We start from the raw sequence: 18,931 nt of genomic DNA on the forward strand, positions 1-18,931 counted from the left end.
TAAATGGCCCACCCTGTATAGGGAGGCTGTGTTGGGCTCAAGCCGTAAATAGGGAGGCTGTGCAGGGCTCATGTTGTATATAGAGAGGCTGTGTAGAGCTCATGATGCATATAGGGAGGCTGTGTGGGGGCTATTACAGTATGTAAGGGGATGTGGGGAGGCTCATACGATATACAGACGGTGCTGTACTCAGGTTCAAACAATTTATAGGGGATATCAGCACACTTAATTCTGCTCAATATGAAGTGATACAATTAATATTAATATAATTATCAATAATATAAGAATTATAATATATCAATATTAATATTGAGTAGAATTAATTTTGTCCTATTGGTTCTGCCCTCCATAACAGTCACGGTCTCTCATGTGGCTCCTCAGGAATATTAATTGCCCACCCATGTCCCTATAGTAGACTGCTTTTGAAGGATTTTAGACAATATTATTATTTACTACAAACGGTATAACTAAATGTTAGATATCTTGGAACAGAAACACTCCGTAAAGAAACGTAATATTTATTGAATGAAGCCAGTGAAGGTTCGGAGCTTCTTAAAGCAAAGCATTTGAAATACAAGACATATAACAAGGTTATTCACAGATGCTATTTTCCAGAATATCATTCTTGCCTCTGGCAGTAGGAGATTCTGCCGACATTTGTACAATTTCATATACCGTTTCACAAACAAAAAGGAATCATTTAAAATGATACCCGATAGAAACGATCCATATGACGGGGGGATAAACTGTGCTCGCTGATAGTGGAAAAATTTATATAAACCACTTCTGAGATTTCACCTCCTGCTGATACCTAATGCATTGTGACTGGAACACAGCCACAGACAACATGAACCAAATGACAAAAGAACAAGAGGATGCTGGAAACATATTGATGTCAGAGGGATAAAATGACTAGGTTAGTCAATGTATTTGTTTGTTAAAAGTGTTCCCATACTATCGCACTGTGTTAATAAATGTTACACATTTCATTCTGTCTTCACAACTATAGAAATAAAATATTCTGTAAAACAAAAAACACATACTTTAAATAACATAATACACTATTTGTACATAACTAAAATTATTTGTACCAGCTTTTGGCAAGCAAAGTTGCTCATTTATGCCCATGTCTACTTTGAACACAAATTTTGACTTTCTTTTTTCATTTTACGCCACTCTTGCCCGCCATAGCTAACATACATTCCAGTTTGTGATGCATATACAGGTCAAAATGCATTTTACTGCAGAGAACTTCTGTTTAAGATGGGGGTATGAAATGACAGTGTTGGTAAATTTCACCATATAATCCTGGAATATGGCACTGTGGATATCTAGCTCTACATCTGGTCTTATGTAACCTTTTTAGTAGTCTAAGCAAATAGAGCATATATAAACATAACCAGAAAGCACAAATATATATTGTAACTGAGGGCAGAGTTCCCTCCCTAGACACCCCAAGGATGTCAAATATGCTGAATAGCTCCAAGAGCATAGAAACACCAGAAGAAAGAGCAAAAAAATTCTAGTTCTCATAATTAATAAAAAGTACAAAATTTATTTATTGAAATAATACAAAAACAGCAACACAGCTAAACAAACAACCTCTCCACCTATGAGCGGAAGGTGAAAAATACTAACCTGGAGGTGATTAACCTGTCTACCCATCCCCTCTCTGAAACACAATCTGAAGTGTTAAGGTTAGGTCTCAATTTTGTACCGTCTAATCGCTTAGATTTTTTCACAGCTCTAAAGGACACACAACTTTTCTGCCGGAAATTATTACTCAAGAAACTTCATAGTCAGAAAACCTCCGGCCATAATCCATCTAATGATGCAGACGCTATTGCACTATCTGCATTGGAGGATCTGCTTAAAGAACAACAACCTGACTATATAGGTAATTTTCCATCTTCGATTGTGCCAAGATCTACTGTATTCCCCCCCTTGTCTCTTTGTCCACAAATAGACATTTTTTGTAAACTTGTAACAGAAGATCTGATGAAGATATCAGGAAATCTTCGTAATGATAACTTGACACGTGATCAGAGAAAGGCCCTTAGAGAGCTAGAATCACTGGACACAGTAGTGATTAAACCAGTAGACAAGGGGGGGAATGTAGTGATTTGGCCGGTCGACAAATATGAAAAGGAGGCATTAAGGCAGCTTAGGAACAAAGATACATACCGGGTCCTGGCACAGAACCCTACTCAAGTGTTCTTGAAAGAGTTAGAACGCATTTTGGAATGGGCTAACGAGTCGGGTATTGTTCCTAAAAAGGTGCTGGATGGCCTGTTACCAAAATTCCCTATTGTTGCAACCTTCTATGTCCTGCCCAAATTGCACAAGGATGCTGTTAACCCGCCGGGTGAACCAATTATCTCTGGCATAGGAGGGCTATGCGAGAATGTCTGCAAATTTATCGATTTCCATCTTAAAAGATTGGTGGAGACGCTGCCCTACTATGTCAGAGACACCACTGATGTATTGAGGAGGGTTGATGGACTGTCCTTGGAAGCGGGTATGATTCTGGTCATGATTGACATTGAGTCTCTCTACACGTCCATTAGACATGAGGACGGACTAAGGGCGGCCCGCTTCTTCCTTGAGACTGCCAACTGGGATGGTCATTTTGTGGATTTCATTTTGGATTTGTTGGGGTTTATCTTGACTCACAATTATTTTGTGTTTAAGGATAAATTTTATTTGCAGACACAAGGTACTGCAATGGGCGCGGCATGTGCCCCGTCTTATGCAAATTTATTTTTGGGCTTTTGGGAGAGGCACATTTTTCAAGGTGACGGGGCACATGCCGCGGACCCAGTGGTGGGCTGGTTTCGCTACATCGACGATGTTCTCATGGTTTGGAATGGTGGCGAGACCAGCCTAACACAATTTATGCGGGAACTTAACAACAACACTTTTAATTTGAAGTTCACATACACTTGGCATAGACACAGGATTGAATTTTTGGACATCGAAATATGTGTAGCAGAGGATGGCTCTGTCGAGACCGATTTATTTAGGAAAGAGACAGCTGCTAATTCATTGTTGCATGCCTCTTCAGCACACAACTACTCGGTAATCAAGGCCATCCCGGTTGGGCAGTTCTTAAGGAACAGGCGGGTATGCTCTACGGAGGCCCGCTTCGAGAGACAGTCCACCATCCTTAAGGAGCGATTTGAGGCCCGGGGGTACGGCCGCCGGTGCATTAGGGCGGGATATAGGCGAGCCAGATCTGTGGGAAGGGGAGATTTACTCTCCCAATCTAAGAAAGATGAATCGACCCCCCAATGTGGGGGTTAGATTTATCTCTACATCTAATTGCCAGTGGGGTCGCATTCGTGAGAGTCTGGAGAGGCATTGGCCTGTCTTGATGACTGATAAGGTCCTAGCATCTCAACTTACAAAATCCCCCCTGATGACACAACGGAGGGGGAGGAACTTGAAGGACGGCTTGGTAAGGAGCCACTATGTGGCAAAAATGAGGAACCCCTTCAATGTGGGGAGTCCAAGACGGGGTTGTTTCCCCTGCGGCTCGTGTGTCGCGTGTCCTAACATCCTTAGATGTGGGGCCTTCAAAACATCTGACGGGAGCAGGGAATTTAAGATTCGAGAATATATTTCATGAAACACCACCTTCGTGGTGTATTATGCTACATGTCCCTGCTCCCTGATATACGTTGGCCTCACATCTAGGGAACTAAAAGTTAGGACGCGCGAACACGTACGTGACATTTTGGCTGCTAAGAAAACCCTGGATATATCTAGCCTCAAGACTTTGCCTAGACATTTCCGGATGTATCACGGATGCGACCCTAGTGGCCTTAGAGTGAGGGGCATTGATAGGATACATGGTGGTGTTAGGGGTGGCAATCTAACTAAGATCCTGGCACAACGTGAGTGCAGGTGGATTGTCACCCTTGACACCATCACCCCCAAGTGACTCAACGAAAAATTGAGTTTCGCCCCCTTCCTGTGATCTGGTGTCGCCATTAATATCGATTACTATTTTCCGCCATTCTGTCCGTTCTGTGTGGTGGCGTCGGCCTGATTCCCCTCTCTGTGATATACTATTCTCCACCATTATTTATTTTATTCCAGTTTGTCTAATCTGTGTTTCTTGTTTTTTAGTTTTTAATTGCGATTTATTATAAGGAATACAAGCCCGGATGGTATTTGAAGTCTGACGTTCTATTTTGGACTTTGTTAAGAAACAGGAAGACGCCTTTTATGCACTTTATGATGTTTTGCACATGATACACATCATCACCTTATCCAGCTATTGTTGTTTTAGTTTATTATTATTATTGTCATTTATATTTTAATCTGTATTTGCTATATAGATATGTGCACACATGTGTATATATTTGTATACACATGTGACTGTTTAAATTTAGTGGGGTATGTAGTTGGTCGATATTGTTAATATATAACACTGATTGTCACCATAGCGCTATATTACTATTTAGTATCACACGTAATTATACACTCACTCACCTCACTACATTAGATGGGGCGATATGGAGTGCTGTTGGCCCTCCAAATATGGCTACGTCCATGGTCTTCAAAAAAATGGCCGCTGCTGCAGCGCATGCGTGCCTGCTGTTTCCCTTGTGTGCCTCCTTCGGCGGCTATCTCTATGTGCAGAGCGTGCATACCACATGACGTCATTAGGCGGTATTCCGCCTCTATGTGCGCTCTGTAATGACGGCCTTTGACGGGGAGACACGGGAGCCGCTGGTACGCATGCGCCGTGTTCCCCGGCCATACTTCCGGTGCTAATCAGATTTAAACACATGGAACATACACTTGGTTAACCCCTGTTGAAAAAGCTACAACGCGAAACGCGCGTCCGGGGCCGCCGGGTGAAGTGTGGGCCGTTCCCCTGACTGTTATTATGGGTAAGCGTCTCTTACTATTTGTCATATAGCAGAATTATGGGCCCACTTATATGGGGATATTGAGGCATGTATACACCCATTAGGACCAACTAATCCTCTGCGTTGGACATACATATATATTTGATGCTTACCCTGGGGATGAATTGAATTGGGTTGCCCACAACTAATCCGGTCGTACTGATATGTTTCTCCCTATGATACCTCTGTATTAGTATATACTGCCTACAGCAGAGATATACATTTAATGTTTGTTTAGCTGTGTTGCTGTTTTTGTATTATTTCAATAAATAAATTTTGTACTTTTTATTAATTATGAGAACTAGAATTTTGTTACTCTTTCTTCTGGTGTTTCTAAGCAAATAGAGCAAATGCAAAAAAAATCTCGGGGTTAGCAAAATCATTTTTTAAAGGGAATGTGTCATCAGAAAAAGACCTATTGCTTAACTCAGGTTTTTATGTTAAATTTATTTTTAAAACACTTTTTGCAAAGTTTTGCTCGCGTATCATAATACGTATTAACCCCTTCATGACCTTGGGATTTTCCGGTTTTCCGTGTTCGTTTTTCACTCCCCTCCTTCCCAGAGCCATAACTTTTTATTTTTCCGTCAATATGGCCATGTGAGGGCTTATTTTTTGCGGGACGAGTTGTACTTTTGAATGACATCATTGGTTTTACCATGTCGTGTACTAGAAAATGGGAAAAAAATTCCAAGTGCAGTGAAATTGCAAAATAACTGAAATCCCATGCGTGTTTTTTGCTTTGCTTTTTGCTAGGTTCACTAAATGCTAAAACTGACCTGCCATTATGATTCTCCAGGTCATTACGAGTTCATAGACACGAAACATATCTAGGTTATTTTGTTATCTAAGTTGTGAAAAAAAATTCCAAACTTTGCTAAAAAAAAAAAAAGAGAAGAAAAAAAATTGCGCCATTTTCCGATACCCTTAGCGTCTCCATTTTTCGTGATCTGGGGTCAGGTGAGGGCTTATTTTTTGCGTGCCGAGCTGACGTTTTTTGTGATTCCATTTTCATGCAGATACGTTCTTTTGATCGCCCATTATTGCATTTTAATGCAATGTCCCAGCAACCCAAAAAAACGAATTCGGGTGTTTTGAATTTTTTTTTCTCGCTACGCCGTTTAGCGATCAGGTTGATCCTTTTTTTTTATTGATAGATCGGGCGATTCTGAATGTGGCGATACCAAATATGTGTATATTTGATTTTATTTTTATTGTTTTACTTTGAATGGGGCGAAAGGGGGGTGATTTAAACTTTTATATTTTTTTAATTTATTTCATATTTTTTTAAACATTTTTTTTACTTTTGCCATGCTTCAATAGCCTCCATGGGAGGCTAGAAGCTGGCACAACTGGATCGGCTCTGCTACATAGCAGCGATCATCAGATTGCTCATATGTAGCTGAATTACAGGCTTGCTATGAGCGCCGACCACAGGGTGGCGCTCACAGCAAGCTGGCATCAGCAACCATAGAGGTTTCAAGGAGACCTCTGATTACTATGCCGACGCATCGCTGACCCCCGACCATGTGAAGGGGGTCGGCGATACGCACATTTCCGGCCGGATGGCCGGAAGTGGTAGTTAAATGCCGCTGTCAGCGGCTTTTAATTAGTTAATAGTGGCAGGTGGATCGCGATTCCACTCTCCGCTATTGCGTGCACACGTCAGCTGTACAAAACTATCCCGTCCAAGGTCAGAAAGGGATTAAAAAAATAAAACAAAATAAAAGAAATCTTGCAATTTTCACACTGGGGCTTTAATAGACCTTAACTTCCTGTTATTTCAGGAAATAACACATGTACATAGCAACAATGGTCAGCTTCTGAGCCTATCTTTTGTACTGAAGTGTCAAATGAGGCTGTGTATAAGTCATTGTGAAGTTAGTGAGCAGGTTCAAATGTGAAATCACCTATTGTGAATGGTGGATCATTTTTGTTATCAGCTATGTATAGATGCGTTACTTGTCATTGTAACCCTGTCTCTGATAATATGGAGCCTTGCTGAAAACTCAGATCGATCAAAGAAAGATCAGGAAGTAGAAGTCTAAAAAAAAAACAGTGACCAGTGTAAAAATTGAAGAATAATTTATTTTCTGATTATATACTCCCCTTTAAATGGTCACCCATTTACTTGGATAAGAACCAGTTTATATTCACTGCTGTGTCTGCTCTGGAGGGATGTATAGTAGCACACAATTCTCCAGCAATGTTCTCCAGATACAAAAAAGGAGGTACAGTCACAGTAACTATTGTAATTCCCTCATCTATATCCAAACAACAAGATGTGTAGCAGACCAAAGGGAACCTGCCACCATGAAAATGCAGTCCATTCTGAAGGCACCATGTTGTAGAGCAGGAGGAGCGGAGTAGGTTGATGTATCGTTTTGTGAGAAAAGATTCAGTATAACCTGTGTTTTCATCATTTAAATATCTGCTCTTTCTGGGATTTTCAGTACAGTGGGTGGTCCCATCAGTGACTAACCACTATCTGTATAAAGGTACCGTCACACTAAGCAACGTCGCCAGCGATCTGTGACGTTGCAGCGTCCTAGGTAGCGATATCGCTGTATTTGACACGCAGCAGCGATCTAGATCCCGCTGTGAAATTGCTGGTCGCTGCTAGAAGGTCTGCACATTATTTGGTCGCTAGGTCGCCGTGTATCGCCGTGTTTGACAGCAAAAGCAACCATACCAGCGACATTTTACGCTGGTAACCAGGGTAAACATCGGGTTACTAAGCGCAGGGCCGCGCTTAGTAACCCGATGTTTACCCTGGTTACCAGCGTAAAATGTAAAAAAAAACAAACACTACATACTCACATGCTTCCCCCGGCGTCCGCTTCCCACACTGACTGAGCGCCGCAAATTGAAAGTGAAAGCACAGCACAGCGGTGACGTCACCGCTGTGCCCTGCTACTGCCGGCGCTCAGTCATTACAGGAAGCGGACGCCGGGGGACGCATGTAAGTATGTACTTACATTTTACGCTGGTAACCAGGGTAAACATCGGGTTACTAAGCGCGGCCCTGCGCTTAGTAACCCGATGTTTACCCTGGTTACCCGGGGACCTCGGCATCGTTGGTCGCTGGAGAGCGGTCTGTGTGACAGCTCTCCAGCGACCACACAGCGACGCTGCAGCGATCGGCATCGCTGTCGCTATCGCTGCAGCGTCGCTTAGTGTGACGGTACCCTAAGAGTGCACACAAAGATAGCTGGCAATCAATGATAGTGCTGTCCACTGGACCAAAAAGGCCAGAAAGAGCAGAGGTTTATATGATTAAAACACAGGTTATACTGAGTCTTTTCTCACAAAACAATATATCTCAATCTGCTCAGCTCCTTCTGCTCTATAACATGGCGCCTGCAGATTGGACTGTATTTTCCTTGTGACCAGTTCCCTTTAAGTGAACTCTACTACTGAACCCATTAACGTCTCCTCTTGGTTCTCAACAGCTACTTCCCGTGTAAATAGTAGATGATAATACAATCTAGCTGTTTAAACAAACCTACAGATCTCCCCCTAACATGGCTCCTCCTGATACCAGCCCAAATGTAACCTCTAGTATGGTGACAAAAGTGACCTTTGATTTATTCTTCTAGGCTCATAACCCTCATTTCTATTGCCCACCAACACGCTCATTAGTTTTAAGCCCTATTGCAGCAGATAGATCCACCAACTTTTGTCTTAATCGGTCAATCCAATTAGATTGTTATACTTGGTTTCTACTATTCCTAATTACAAATTAATCCAACCCACTTCATGCCATGTAACCTGTAAACAAAATTCATACATTCTTTGTCAAAAAGGTTGTCCACTACTGGACAACCTCTTCTTAATCAATTCAGGACCCCAATTAAAATAATGTATACCCACTCCCACAGTGGCATTGTTCCAGCAGTGTCAGCTGCTTCCAGAGTGTGACGTGACATTGTTGTGTCATGTGCCCGCTGCAGACAATCAGCAGCTGCAGATTGGTTGTAGCTGATAAATATTTCATCAGAGCAGACTTCTGCTCAAGTAAAATATTGAATGATGCAGCCAAAAAGCAGTCACTTAATGGCTGCAGAGCCCCCGGGACACAACACTATCACTCTTCAATAACAGTGGTGCCAAAATCACTGGAATGGCACCACTGTGGGAGGAGAGCATCCATTGTTTTTATTTTAATTGGGGTACTGAATTGATTATGAATGGATTGTCCAGTAGTGAACATTTCCCCTGACAGAGTGCATGAATATTGCCAGTGTACAGAGTATGAAGTGGGTTGGATATCCTGTTTAATGATTATAATTACTATTATTCCTGTTTAATTCTATCATACAGCATCCATGTTTTCAAACACAATGACAATGTAGATTATACAGAACAAATAAACCAGACATATAACATACCAGGTTGAGCATTGTGATGGGCAAGCTACCAAGTCCACTGATGGTATGTAAATTATTGTGAGCCAGGTTGACGTGCTTCAAACTGGTACATTTTTCCAAGCCCATTATCTCCTGTATGTGATTATCTTACAAGTAAAGTAAAGGTCAAAGAATAACATGGTACACATTATGGGTTATAGATATACAGCACTCGTACGGAGGTGATGCTCAAGTAGGGTTCCACTCGGTTCATAATGTTTTAAAGTTCTAGGCACTCATAAGAGAACATATGCAGATAATAGTTTTATTATAGGCAATACACAAAAATAAAGTTTCAGCTCTGTACTTGGACCTTCTTCAGATGTGTATTGTCATGTAGTCTATGCCAGAGCTGCGGAGATGAGCAGCTGTGACATGTATCCCCAGGAGAGAGGAAGTCATAGTTTCCTTGCACTCATCTCCGTAGCTCTGGCATTAAACCACATGACAATACACATCTGAAGAAGGTCCAATTACTGGACCGAAAAGCTATGTTATTTTTGGATATAATAAAACCATTATCTGCATAAGTCCTCTTCTGAGTGCCAAGTACTTCATACAATTATTAACGGAGTGGAACCCTACTTGGGCTCCACCTCCATAGGAGTGTTTTATTGATTGCCTATAATAAAACCATTATATGCATATGTTCTTTTCTGAACACCAAGGACTTTATATCATGGTATACATTATGTTATGAGCTAGGGTTCTCAACTGTTATTGGTGATATAACCATACAGTAATAACAAATGATGTACAGTATGAAAAATTGACTTCACTTAATCTTCTTCACCGACGTTTGCCTTTTTCACCTCACTTTCAGGGCGTTTCAATAAAAACCTGTCTCAGGAGATTTGTTTGTTAGTCCCTTTCAAAATGTTTCGAAAATGAGTGAGGCAAGTGTCATTACACAGTGCTAAAACTTTTTCAGGGTGTTTCTTTTCAATTAACTCTGATATTTTCTCCCACATTCAAAACATTTCCATAAAGAAGTTGTCCACTACTTGGACAACTTCTTGTCATACCCCTCGCTTGGCCCCCATAAAATAATAAAACTTATAGTCACCTCAAGTGCCAGCGACCTCCACGGGGCTCTTGTGTGGTGTTGTGACACCGGCACTAAATCGGACAAATCGAACATGAATAGGATGTCTGGGATCAGCAGCAGCGCCGACCTCCTCTTCATAATCGATTTGTCCGTAGGAGGGACAGTGACACCAGTGCTGATTGGATGCCAGCATCACAACATTGCACAAGGGCCCCCCGAGGAGAGCGACTGCCGACACCGTGGGAACCGTGCCGTCACTGGAGGTGAGTATAGGGTTTGTTATTTTATCCTTTAATCTCCCTTGTATGGATTATTTCCTCCTCCTCTGGCTCCTCTATGTAAATTTCCTGAAAACCTTCATATACTGCTGCTGTTTTAGCTCCTTTAATTCCTCCATTGTCAGTTCCTCATTGTGTTTCTTGACAAGTTTGTTGAAGTCTTCTTCATCCACTTCCAGGCACATGAACTTTTCAAGGGACACAATCTCGTCCACCACTAACACTTCAGGTTCGAATCTTTCGATGTCCCTTTCGGATACAACTGCAGCTTCTTCCATGCAAAGTTTAAGGTTTTTGTAACACGCTGACAAGCCATGTCTATAATTCTGAGGCAGGACACAATATTGTAGTGATCCTTCCAGAACTCTCAAAAATTAAGATTTGTGCTCTCCATAACCTCAAAGAAGCTGGAACAGGTGCTTGGTGTAGAGCTTTTTGAAATTTGAAATCACATGCTAGTCTGTCGGCTGCAGGATAGTGGTGGAGTTGGCTGGAAGATATAGGACCCTAATAAAATTAAATTAATCTAGGATGTCATCTGCAAGGTTTGATGAGAGCACAGGAGCATTAATAAGAACAAGAAGGCATTGCAGGGGTAGGTTATTTTCCAAAAGGTACTTCTTGATTGAAGGACCAAAGAGCAGGTTTACCCACTTCAGAAAGAACTCCCTGGTGACCCATGCCTTTGAGATTGCCCTCAACATAACCTGCAGTTTTTATTTAAGGATCTTATGAGACATAAAGGCTCTGGGGTTTTCAGAGATCATGATATACGAGTAGTGGCTTAATCTTGCAGTCACCACTCGCATTTGCGCACAGAGCAAGGGTTAACTTATCCTTTATAGGTTTGTGGCCTGGCATGCTCGCCTCTGCTGGTATATAGCCCTCCTTGGCATCTTATGCCAGAAGAGCCCTTTCTCTTCACAATTGAAGACTTGCTGGGGGATGTATCCTTCGGTTTCTATCAGTTCAGAAAAAGTTATAATAAAATTGTCAGCTGCCTTCACATCAGAGTTTGCTGCCTCTCCATGCCTGATGACTGAGTGGATAGCAGTTCTCTTTTTAAAATTATCAAACCATCCCTGACTGGCTCTGAATGACTTTTTCGATGCTTTGTCTGCTGATGTTGCCAGCATCTGCTGCATCAAATCTCCATTAATTCTCGTGCCTTCTCACAGATGATGCTCTTGGTCACGGTATCTCCTGCGAACTGCTTCTCCATCAGCAACACCAACAACAACTTCTCCATCTCTTCATAGACAAAGGTCCGGAGCTTTAAAATAATCTTAAGTCCATTGGCTGGCGTTATAGTTTTTATCTACTCCTTCTGCTTCAAAATCGTACATACTGTAGAAGTACTGCAATCATACTGCCTCGCCAAGTCAACAACTCGCACATCTTGCTCATGTTTTTCAATGATTTCTTGCTTTATATCCAAAGACATCATCTATTTCTTCTTCTCAGCACCTGACTCACTTTCTTAGGCCCATGGTTAAAAATGACGCAACAGCAACAACAAAGATGTTAGCACGGCAAGATAAAAGTGTGTGAGTGGCGTAAGCTCGCTCTCTCATTACTCAGATCTCAGCTCACATCATAAAACAAGAAACAAAAAAATCAACAGCGACGGCTCGTATCTTGAAAAATTCATAAGTTGATTCAATTCTTAGTCAAGGTATTACTGTATCTTATTTTAGATAAGAACTATTTGGCATTTTATCATATGTAACTATGTAATGTACATAATACTTCCAAAAAATTATGTATAAGATTAGTGCGAATATTGCAAACTAATATGATATAGGGAATGGCGAGTATCAAGGTCATATTTTATATTTGTCCAGTTGTAAGAACATAAATGGATTCAAAGTAGTTACAAAAAGGATACTATTTAGTATGAGTGTGGTCAGAGCACTATGAGCTGATAAATCCTTCATATTGGTTATATAATTAAATGACAAATCCACAACCTGAAAAAGGATGAAAAAAACCATTGTTATACAAATAATAGAAAAATAAAATCTGAGACAAACAGGTGTACATTTAGATCGACAGACAGATAGATAGATAGATACATAGATAGATAGTCATGGCCGAAGTGCTGGCATCCTTGAAATTGTTCCAGAAAATTAAGTATTTCTCCAAGAACATTATTGCATTTATACATGTTTTGTTATACACATGTTTAATTCCTTTGCATTGGAACAAGAGAAAGAAAGGCAAATTAGACATAAGATCATACTAAGGACCAGGGGGCACTCATTCTGAGTGGAAGAAAGGGGATTCCGGAAACTAAACAGGAAAGTGTTCTTTACAGTTAGAGTAGTCAGACTGTGGAATGTCGACCACAAGAGGTAGTAATGGCAGACACTATAACAGATTTTTAAAAAGGGCTGGATGATTTCCTCAATGCACATAACAGTGTGGGTTATAGTTAATTTAGTAACAGTGTACAATTGTTGGAGAAAGGTTGAACTTACTGGACCTAGGTCTTTTTTCAATCTATGTAACTATAATGTCACATAAATCTTCAAAAATGGTCTGAACAAAATTGTTGGCATGATTTGAAAATTGGGAGTAAACAACTATGTTTCATACATGTGATATTTATTCAAAACTGACCTGTGGCAAGTAACAAGTGTGTGAACTATGAAAATCACACCTGAAACCAGATATAAAGGGGAGAAATAGACGCAATCTTTGCATTGTTTGTCTGTGTGTGCGACACTAAACATGGAGAAAAGAAAGACAAGGGGAGAACTGTGAGGATTTGAGAACCAAAATTAATGAAACAATTCCATGGTTACAAGTCTATCTCCATAAATGTTGATTTTTTTTGTCCACTGTGAGCAACATAATAAAGAAGTTGATAACCCATAGCCCTGTAGCTAATTTCCCTGGATGTGAACTGAAGAGAAAAAATGTATGAAATGTTGCAACACAGGATAGTCCGGATGGTGGATAAGCAGCCGCAATCCAGTTGCGAATAAATTCAAGCTATCCTGCAGGCTCAGGGTGCATTAGTGTCAGCGCCAACTATCCTTCGACATTTGAATGAAACGAAACGCTATTGTAGGAAACCCAGGAGGACCCAAATGCTGACACAGAGGCATAAAAAGCTAGACTGCAGTTTGTCAAAATGTAAGCAAGCCACAATCCTTCTGGGAAAGCGTCTTGTAGATAGAGGAGACCAAGATAGCGCTTTTGGTAAAGCACATCATTCTACTATTTATTGAAAACATATTGAGGCTTACAAAGAAAAGAACAAAGTACCTACAGTCAACTATGATGGTTCAAAGATGTTTTGGGGTTGTTATGCTCCCTCTGGCACTGGGTGCATTGACCGTGTGCAAGGCATCAAGAAATCTGAAGATTACCAAAGGATTTTGGGTCGTAATGTAGTGCCCACTGTGAGAAAGCTGGGTTTGTATCCTAGGTCATGGGTCTTGCAGCAAGACAATGACCCCAAACATACTACAAGAAACACCTAGAAATGGATGGAAACAAAGCGCTGGAGAGTTCTGAAGTGGCCAACAATGCGACAGGATTTAAATCCCATTGAAGGCCTGTGGAGAGATCTTAAAATTGCTGTTGGGAAAAGGCACCCTTCAAATATGAGAGACCTGGTGCAGTTTGCAAAAGAAGAGTAGTCCAAAAGTCCAGTTGAGAGGTGTAAGAAGCTTGTTGATGGTTATAGGAAGCCACTGATTGCTATTATTTATCCCAAAGGGTGTGAAACAAAATATTAGGTTGAGGATGCCAACCTAATAACGTTCGGCCCATTTTTGAGATTGTGTGTGAAATTATGTCCAATTTGCCTTTTTTCCCTCTGGTTTTTTTTGTGTTGTTTCAATACACACAAAGGAAATAAACATGTGTTTAACAAAACCTGTGTAATTATAATAATTCTCTGGGAGAAATACTTAATTTTCTGGAACAATTTCAAGGGTGCCAACACTTTCAGCCACGACGATAGATAGATAGATAGATAGATAGATAGATAGATAGATAGATAGATAGATAGATAGATAGATAGATAGATAGATAGATAGATAGATAGATAGATAGATCTCAACGGAACGGATATATTTCAGCAGACTGTAAATATATTTCCTGCACTGGATCATGCTTACCATCAGAGTTTTTGGGGGGATGAAGTCAAATAACTTGCTCAGCTTATTCTTTGAGGCATTTAGCTCAGTCAAATATGGCATGAAACTGACACAAGACAAATCTAGAAGAAAAAAAATGGAAGAACTTCTAAAACCATGCCAATTTGCTTTATATAAAGTAAGTTCTCTCTGCATGTATGCATACAGCATACTGAAAATTGGTTGCTATGCCTTTTATGTCATTGCAAACCTATTGAGGGAGATTTATAATAATTAGCACAAAGGAAAAGTAGAAGAGACCCTCAAGAGACTGATAAAGTTGGCAGCAGTCCATGGAATAATGAGATCAATAATTTAAGTGGGTCACCATTTCACCTGCAGCCAATGAAACATGGTGAAATGTTCCCCGATACATTACCTCTCTGACACTAAGAGGGGCCTAATAAAAGATCATTGGCCACCCCAACAGCATTGTAGGCCTCTCAGAATTAAACATTTTATCTTTCTTTTAATATGTATACATATATATATATATATATATATATATATATATATATAGATAGATAGATATACACACATATATATACATATATACATACACATATACAGTATGTATTAAGGATTTTTCTGTATGTTCATGACTATGAAAATTGTACATTCACACTGAAGGCATCAAAACTAAGAATTAACTTATCCTCAGAAGCAGAGGTGACTCTTGGTCTTCCTTTCCTGGGGCGGTCCTCATGTGAGCCAGTTTCTTTGTAGCGCTTGATGGTTTTTGCCACTGCAGTTGGGGACACTTTCAAAGTTTCCCAATTTTTCGGACTGACCTTCATTTCTTAAAGTAATGATGGCCACTCGTTTTTCTTTATTTAGCTGCTTTTTTCTTGCCATAATAAAAATTCTAACAGTCTATTCAGTAGGACTATCAGCTGTGTATCCACCAGATTCTGCACAACACAACTGATGGTCCCAACCCCATTTATAAGGCAAGAAATCCCACTTATTAAACCTGACAGGGCACACCTGTGAAGTGAAAACCATTCACGGTGACTACCTCTTGAAGCTCATCAAGAGAATGCCAAGAGTGTGCAAAGCAATCATCAAAGCAAAAGGTGGCTACTTTGGCTACTTTGAAGAACCTAGAATATAAGACATAACAAAAAAGTGTGAAACAACTGAAATTAAGTATATAATTTCACATGTGTTATTTCATAGTTTTGATGCCTTCAGTGTGAATTTACAAATTTTCATAGTAAAGAAAATACAGAAAAATCTTTAAATGAGAAGGTGCGTCCAAATGTTTGGTCTGTACTATATTATATATATATATATATATATATATATATATATATATATATATATATATATATATATATATATATATATATATACATATATATATATATATATATATATATACATATATACATATATACATATATACATACACACACATGCACTGCTCAAAAAAATAGAGGGGAACACTTAAACATAACTCCAAGTAAATCAAGCTTCTGACAAATCAAACTGTCCACTTAGGAAGCAACACTGTTTAACAATCAATTTCACATGCTGTTGTACAAATGGAATAGACAACAGACGGAAATTATTGGCAATTATCACTACACACTCAATTAAGGAGTGGTTCTGCAGGTGGGGACCACAGAACACATCTCAGTACCAATGCTTTCTGGCTGATGTTTTGGTCAATTGAATGTTGGTTGTGCTTTCACACTCGTTGTAGCATGAGATGGACTCTACAACCCACACAAGTGGCTCAGGTAGTGCAGCTCATACAGGATGGCATATCAATGCGAGCTGTGGCAAGAAGGTTTGCTGTGTCTGTCAGCGTCGTGTCTAGAGGCTGGAGGCGCTACCAAGAGACAGGCCAGTACACCAGGAGATGTGGAGGGAGCTGTAGGAGGGCAACAACCCAGCAGCAGGACCGCTACCTCAGCCTTTGTGCAAGGAGGAATAGGAGGAGCACTGCCAGAGCCCTGCAAAATGACCTCCAGCAGACCACAAATGTGCATGTGTCTGCACAAACGGTTAGAAACTGACTCCATGAGGATGGTCTGAGTGCCCAAAGTCCACACCACAGATGGGGGTTGTGCTCACAGCCCAACACCATACAGGACGCTTGGCATTTGCTACAGAACACCACGATTGGCAAATTCACCACTGGGAGGAAGGCTGGGTCAAGCCTCAGAACTATTAGATCCTCAAATATCTGAAAATAAGGGTCCATAATATATAGGGCCTGTAACTCTCCTACCCTCTTGGCTGATGTGATAGCCACCAGAAAGGCAGTCTTAAATGAGAGCCTGCTAATATCTGGGTTACTCACTGGCTCGTACGGATGCCTACATAGCGCATTCAGTACCAGGTTCAGATCCAAGGGTGGGACAGATCTCCTTACCAAGAGCTTCAGTCTCTGTACGGCTCTGGAAAACCTTGTTATCCAGGGGTGGGCTGCTAGGGGAGAATAAAAAATACGCTAATGCTGAAATCTGGACTCGCAGGGTACTCGTTCTTAAACCCTTATTGAATCCTGTCTGCAGGAAGTCCAGGATTTTCAGTGTATCAAGGTGAGGTGTATCTACAGAGGATCCCCCGATGTTACAGGCTTTCTACTTGCCTGTAGGGTAGATATTATCTCATCGGATAAACCCCTCAACCTCAGGACCTGCCTTTCAGGATCCATGCGGAAAGGTGCAGACTGTCTGGGTTCTGATGAAACACTGGGCTCTGGAAGAGAAGGTCTTCCCTCCGTGGGAGCAGGATAGGCTCTTCCACTGAAATCTTCCTCAGCATAGGAAACCAGCTCCTTCTTGGCAATAAAGGCACTACTAATATTATTTTCTTTATTTAGCTCCCACTCTGTGAGTGATATCCTGTGCCTGCTTAGGGAGTCTGCCACCTGATTCTGGGACCCCTCTAGGAGAACTGCTAAAACAGAAAGAACGGTTTTCTCCGCCCATCAAAAGTTTCTCACTGCTAGATGCTGCAGAGAGGGATGTCTTGGGCCTCCATGATGGTGTAGAAAGGCCACAGTCATCGTGTTGTCTGACAGGATTCTCACATATCTGTTTTTGACTACAGACTGGACCTGGAGCAGGAATTCCCATGCTGCGCGCAGTTCCCTGTAATTTGAGAACCTGGTTCGAACTTCTGGAGTCCATGTTCACTGGAAGAATCTTCCTTCCATATGATCACCCCAGCCTAGTTGACTCACATCGGTGGTAATCACCGCGCAGGGGGAAAGAACCCAAAGGAATCCCATCTGGACGTTTTCTAGAATGGTCCACCAGACTAAAGATCTTCTTACCGAGATGCAGAGGGACATTACGGCATACAGGGATAGCTGGTGTCTGTCCCAGGCATATAAAATGGCCTCCTGAAATCCCCGGGAGCGTAACTGACTCCACCCAACATAAGGGATACAGGACATCATCAGTCCCAGGAACCTCATCGCCTCTCCGATGGAACAATGGCTGTCTGAAAAATGACAGATCCTGCCCCCTATTGAGGCTTGCTTCTCTGCTGGTAAAACGGGTGTTTCTAGGTGAGAGTCTAGGAGAACTCCCAGGAACTTTTTCCTGGATTCTGGAGAGAGATCCTACTTCCTCCAATTTATCACACAGCCTAGATCTTGAATAATGCAGACCAAGGTCTGACAATGTTTCATAAGTTCTTCCCTGGAGCTGGCAATGATAAGGAAGTCGTCCAGGTAGGGAACTATGAGGATATCTACTTTCCTTAGATAGGCTACCACCTCTGTCATTAGCTTTGTGAATACTATTGGTGCTGAGGCTAGACCAAACGGAAGGCAACATAACTGGCAGTGAGGGTCCCGCCGTTGGACCCTCAGAACGAACCTTAAGTACTGCTGAGATGAAGCATGGATGGGAACGTGATAGTACGCGTTATTTAGATCCAGGGTACACATTACTGCATCTTTTTCTATCAGGGGGACTGTGGACCCGAGTGATTCCATCTTGAATTTTTTGTGCCTCACCCAGCAGTTTAGTGGTTTTAGATTATTGTGCGACTTTCTCCTGAGGGATTTTTGACAGAGAAGAGACTGGAGTAGTGGCCCCTGAACCTTTCTTCCTTGGGAACCGGAACTACCGCTCTGATCTTTAGAAGATCCTGAACATCG

The 18,931-nt window shown here is 41.3% G+C and overlaps 1 protein-coding gene across 2 annotated transcripts in view; it reads right to left on the minus strand.

Moving 5' to 3' along the window:
- The window catches only part of LRGUK (leucine rich repeats and guanylate kinase domain containing), a 111,498-nt gene that overhangs the window by 48,338 nt on the left and 44,229 nt on the right, over positions 1 to 18,931 (minus strand). Inside the window, exons 4-6 of one of the 2 annotated variants that reach the window (XM_077264442.1) lie at positions 14,788 to 14,888; positions 12,543 to 12,624; positions 9,311 to 9,435 (exon numbers count right to left, since the gene is read on the minus strand). The exons of the other annotated variant lie outside the window; for it this stretch is intronic. Coding sequence (XP_077120557.1) covers positions 9,311 to 9,435; positions 12,543 to 12,624; positions 14,788 to 14,888 — 308 coding nt within the window. The remainder of the gene's footprint in view (positions 1 to 9,310; positions 9,436 to 12,542; positions 12,625 to 14,787; positions 14,889 to 18,931) is intronic. 2 annotated transcript variants of the gene reach the window in all.

The sequence above is a fragment of the Ranitomeya variabilis genome, chromosome 5 (assembly GCF_051348905.1).
Source record: "Ranitomeya variabilis isolate aRanVar5 chromosome 5, aRanVar5.hap1, whole genome shotgun sequence".
Classification (NCBI taxonomy): domain Eukaryota; kingdom Metazoa; phylum Chordata; class Amphibia; order Anura; family Dendrobatidae; genus Ranitomeya; species Ranitomeya variabilis.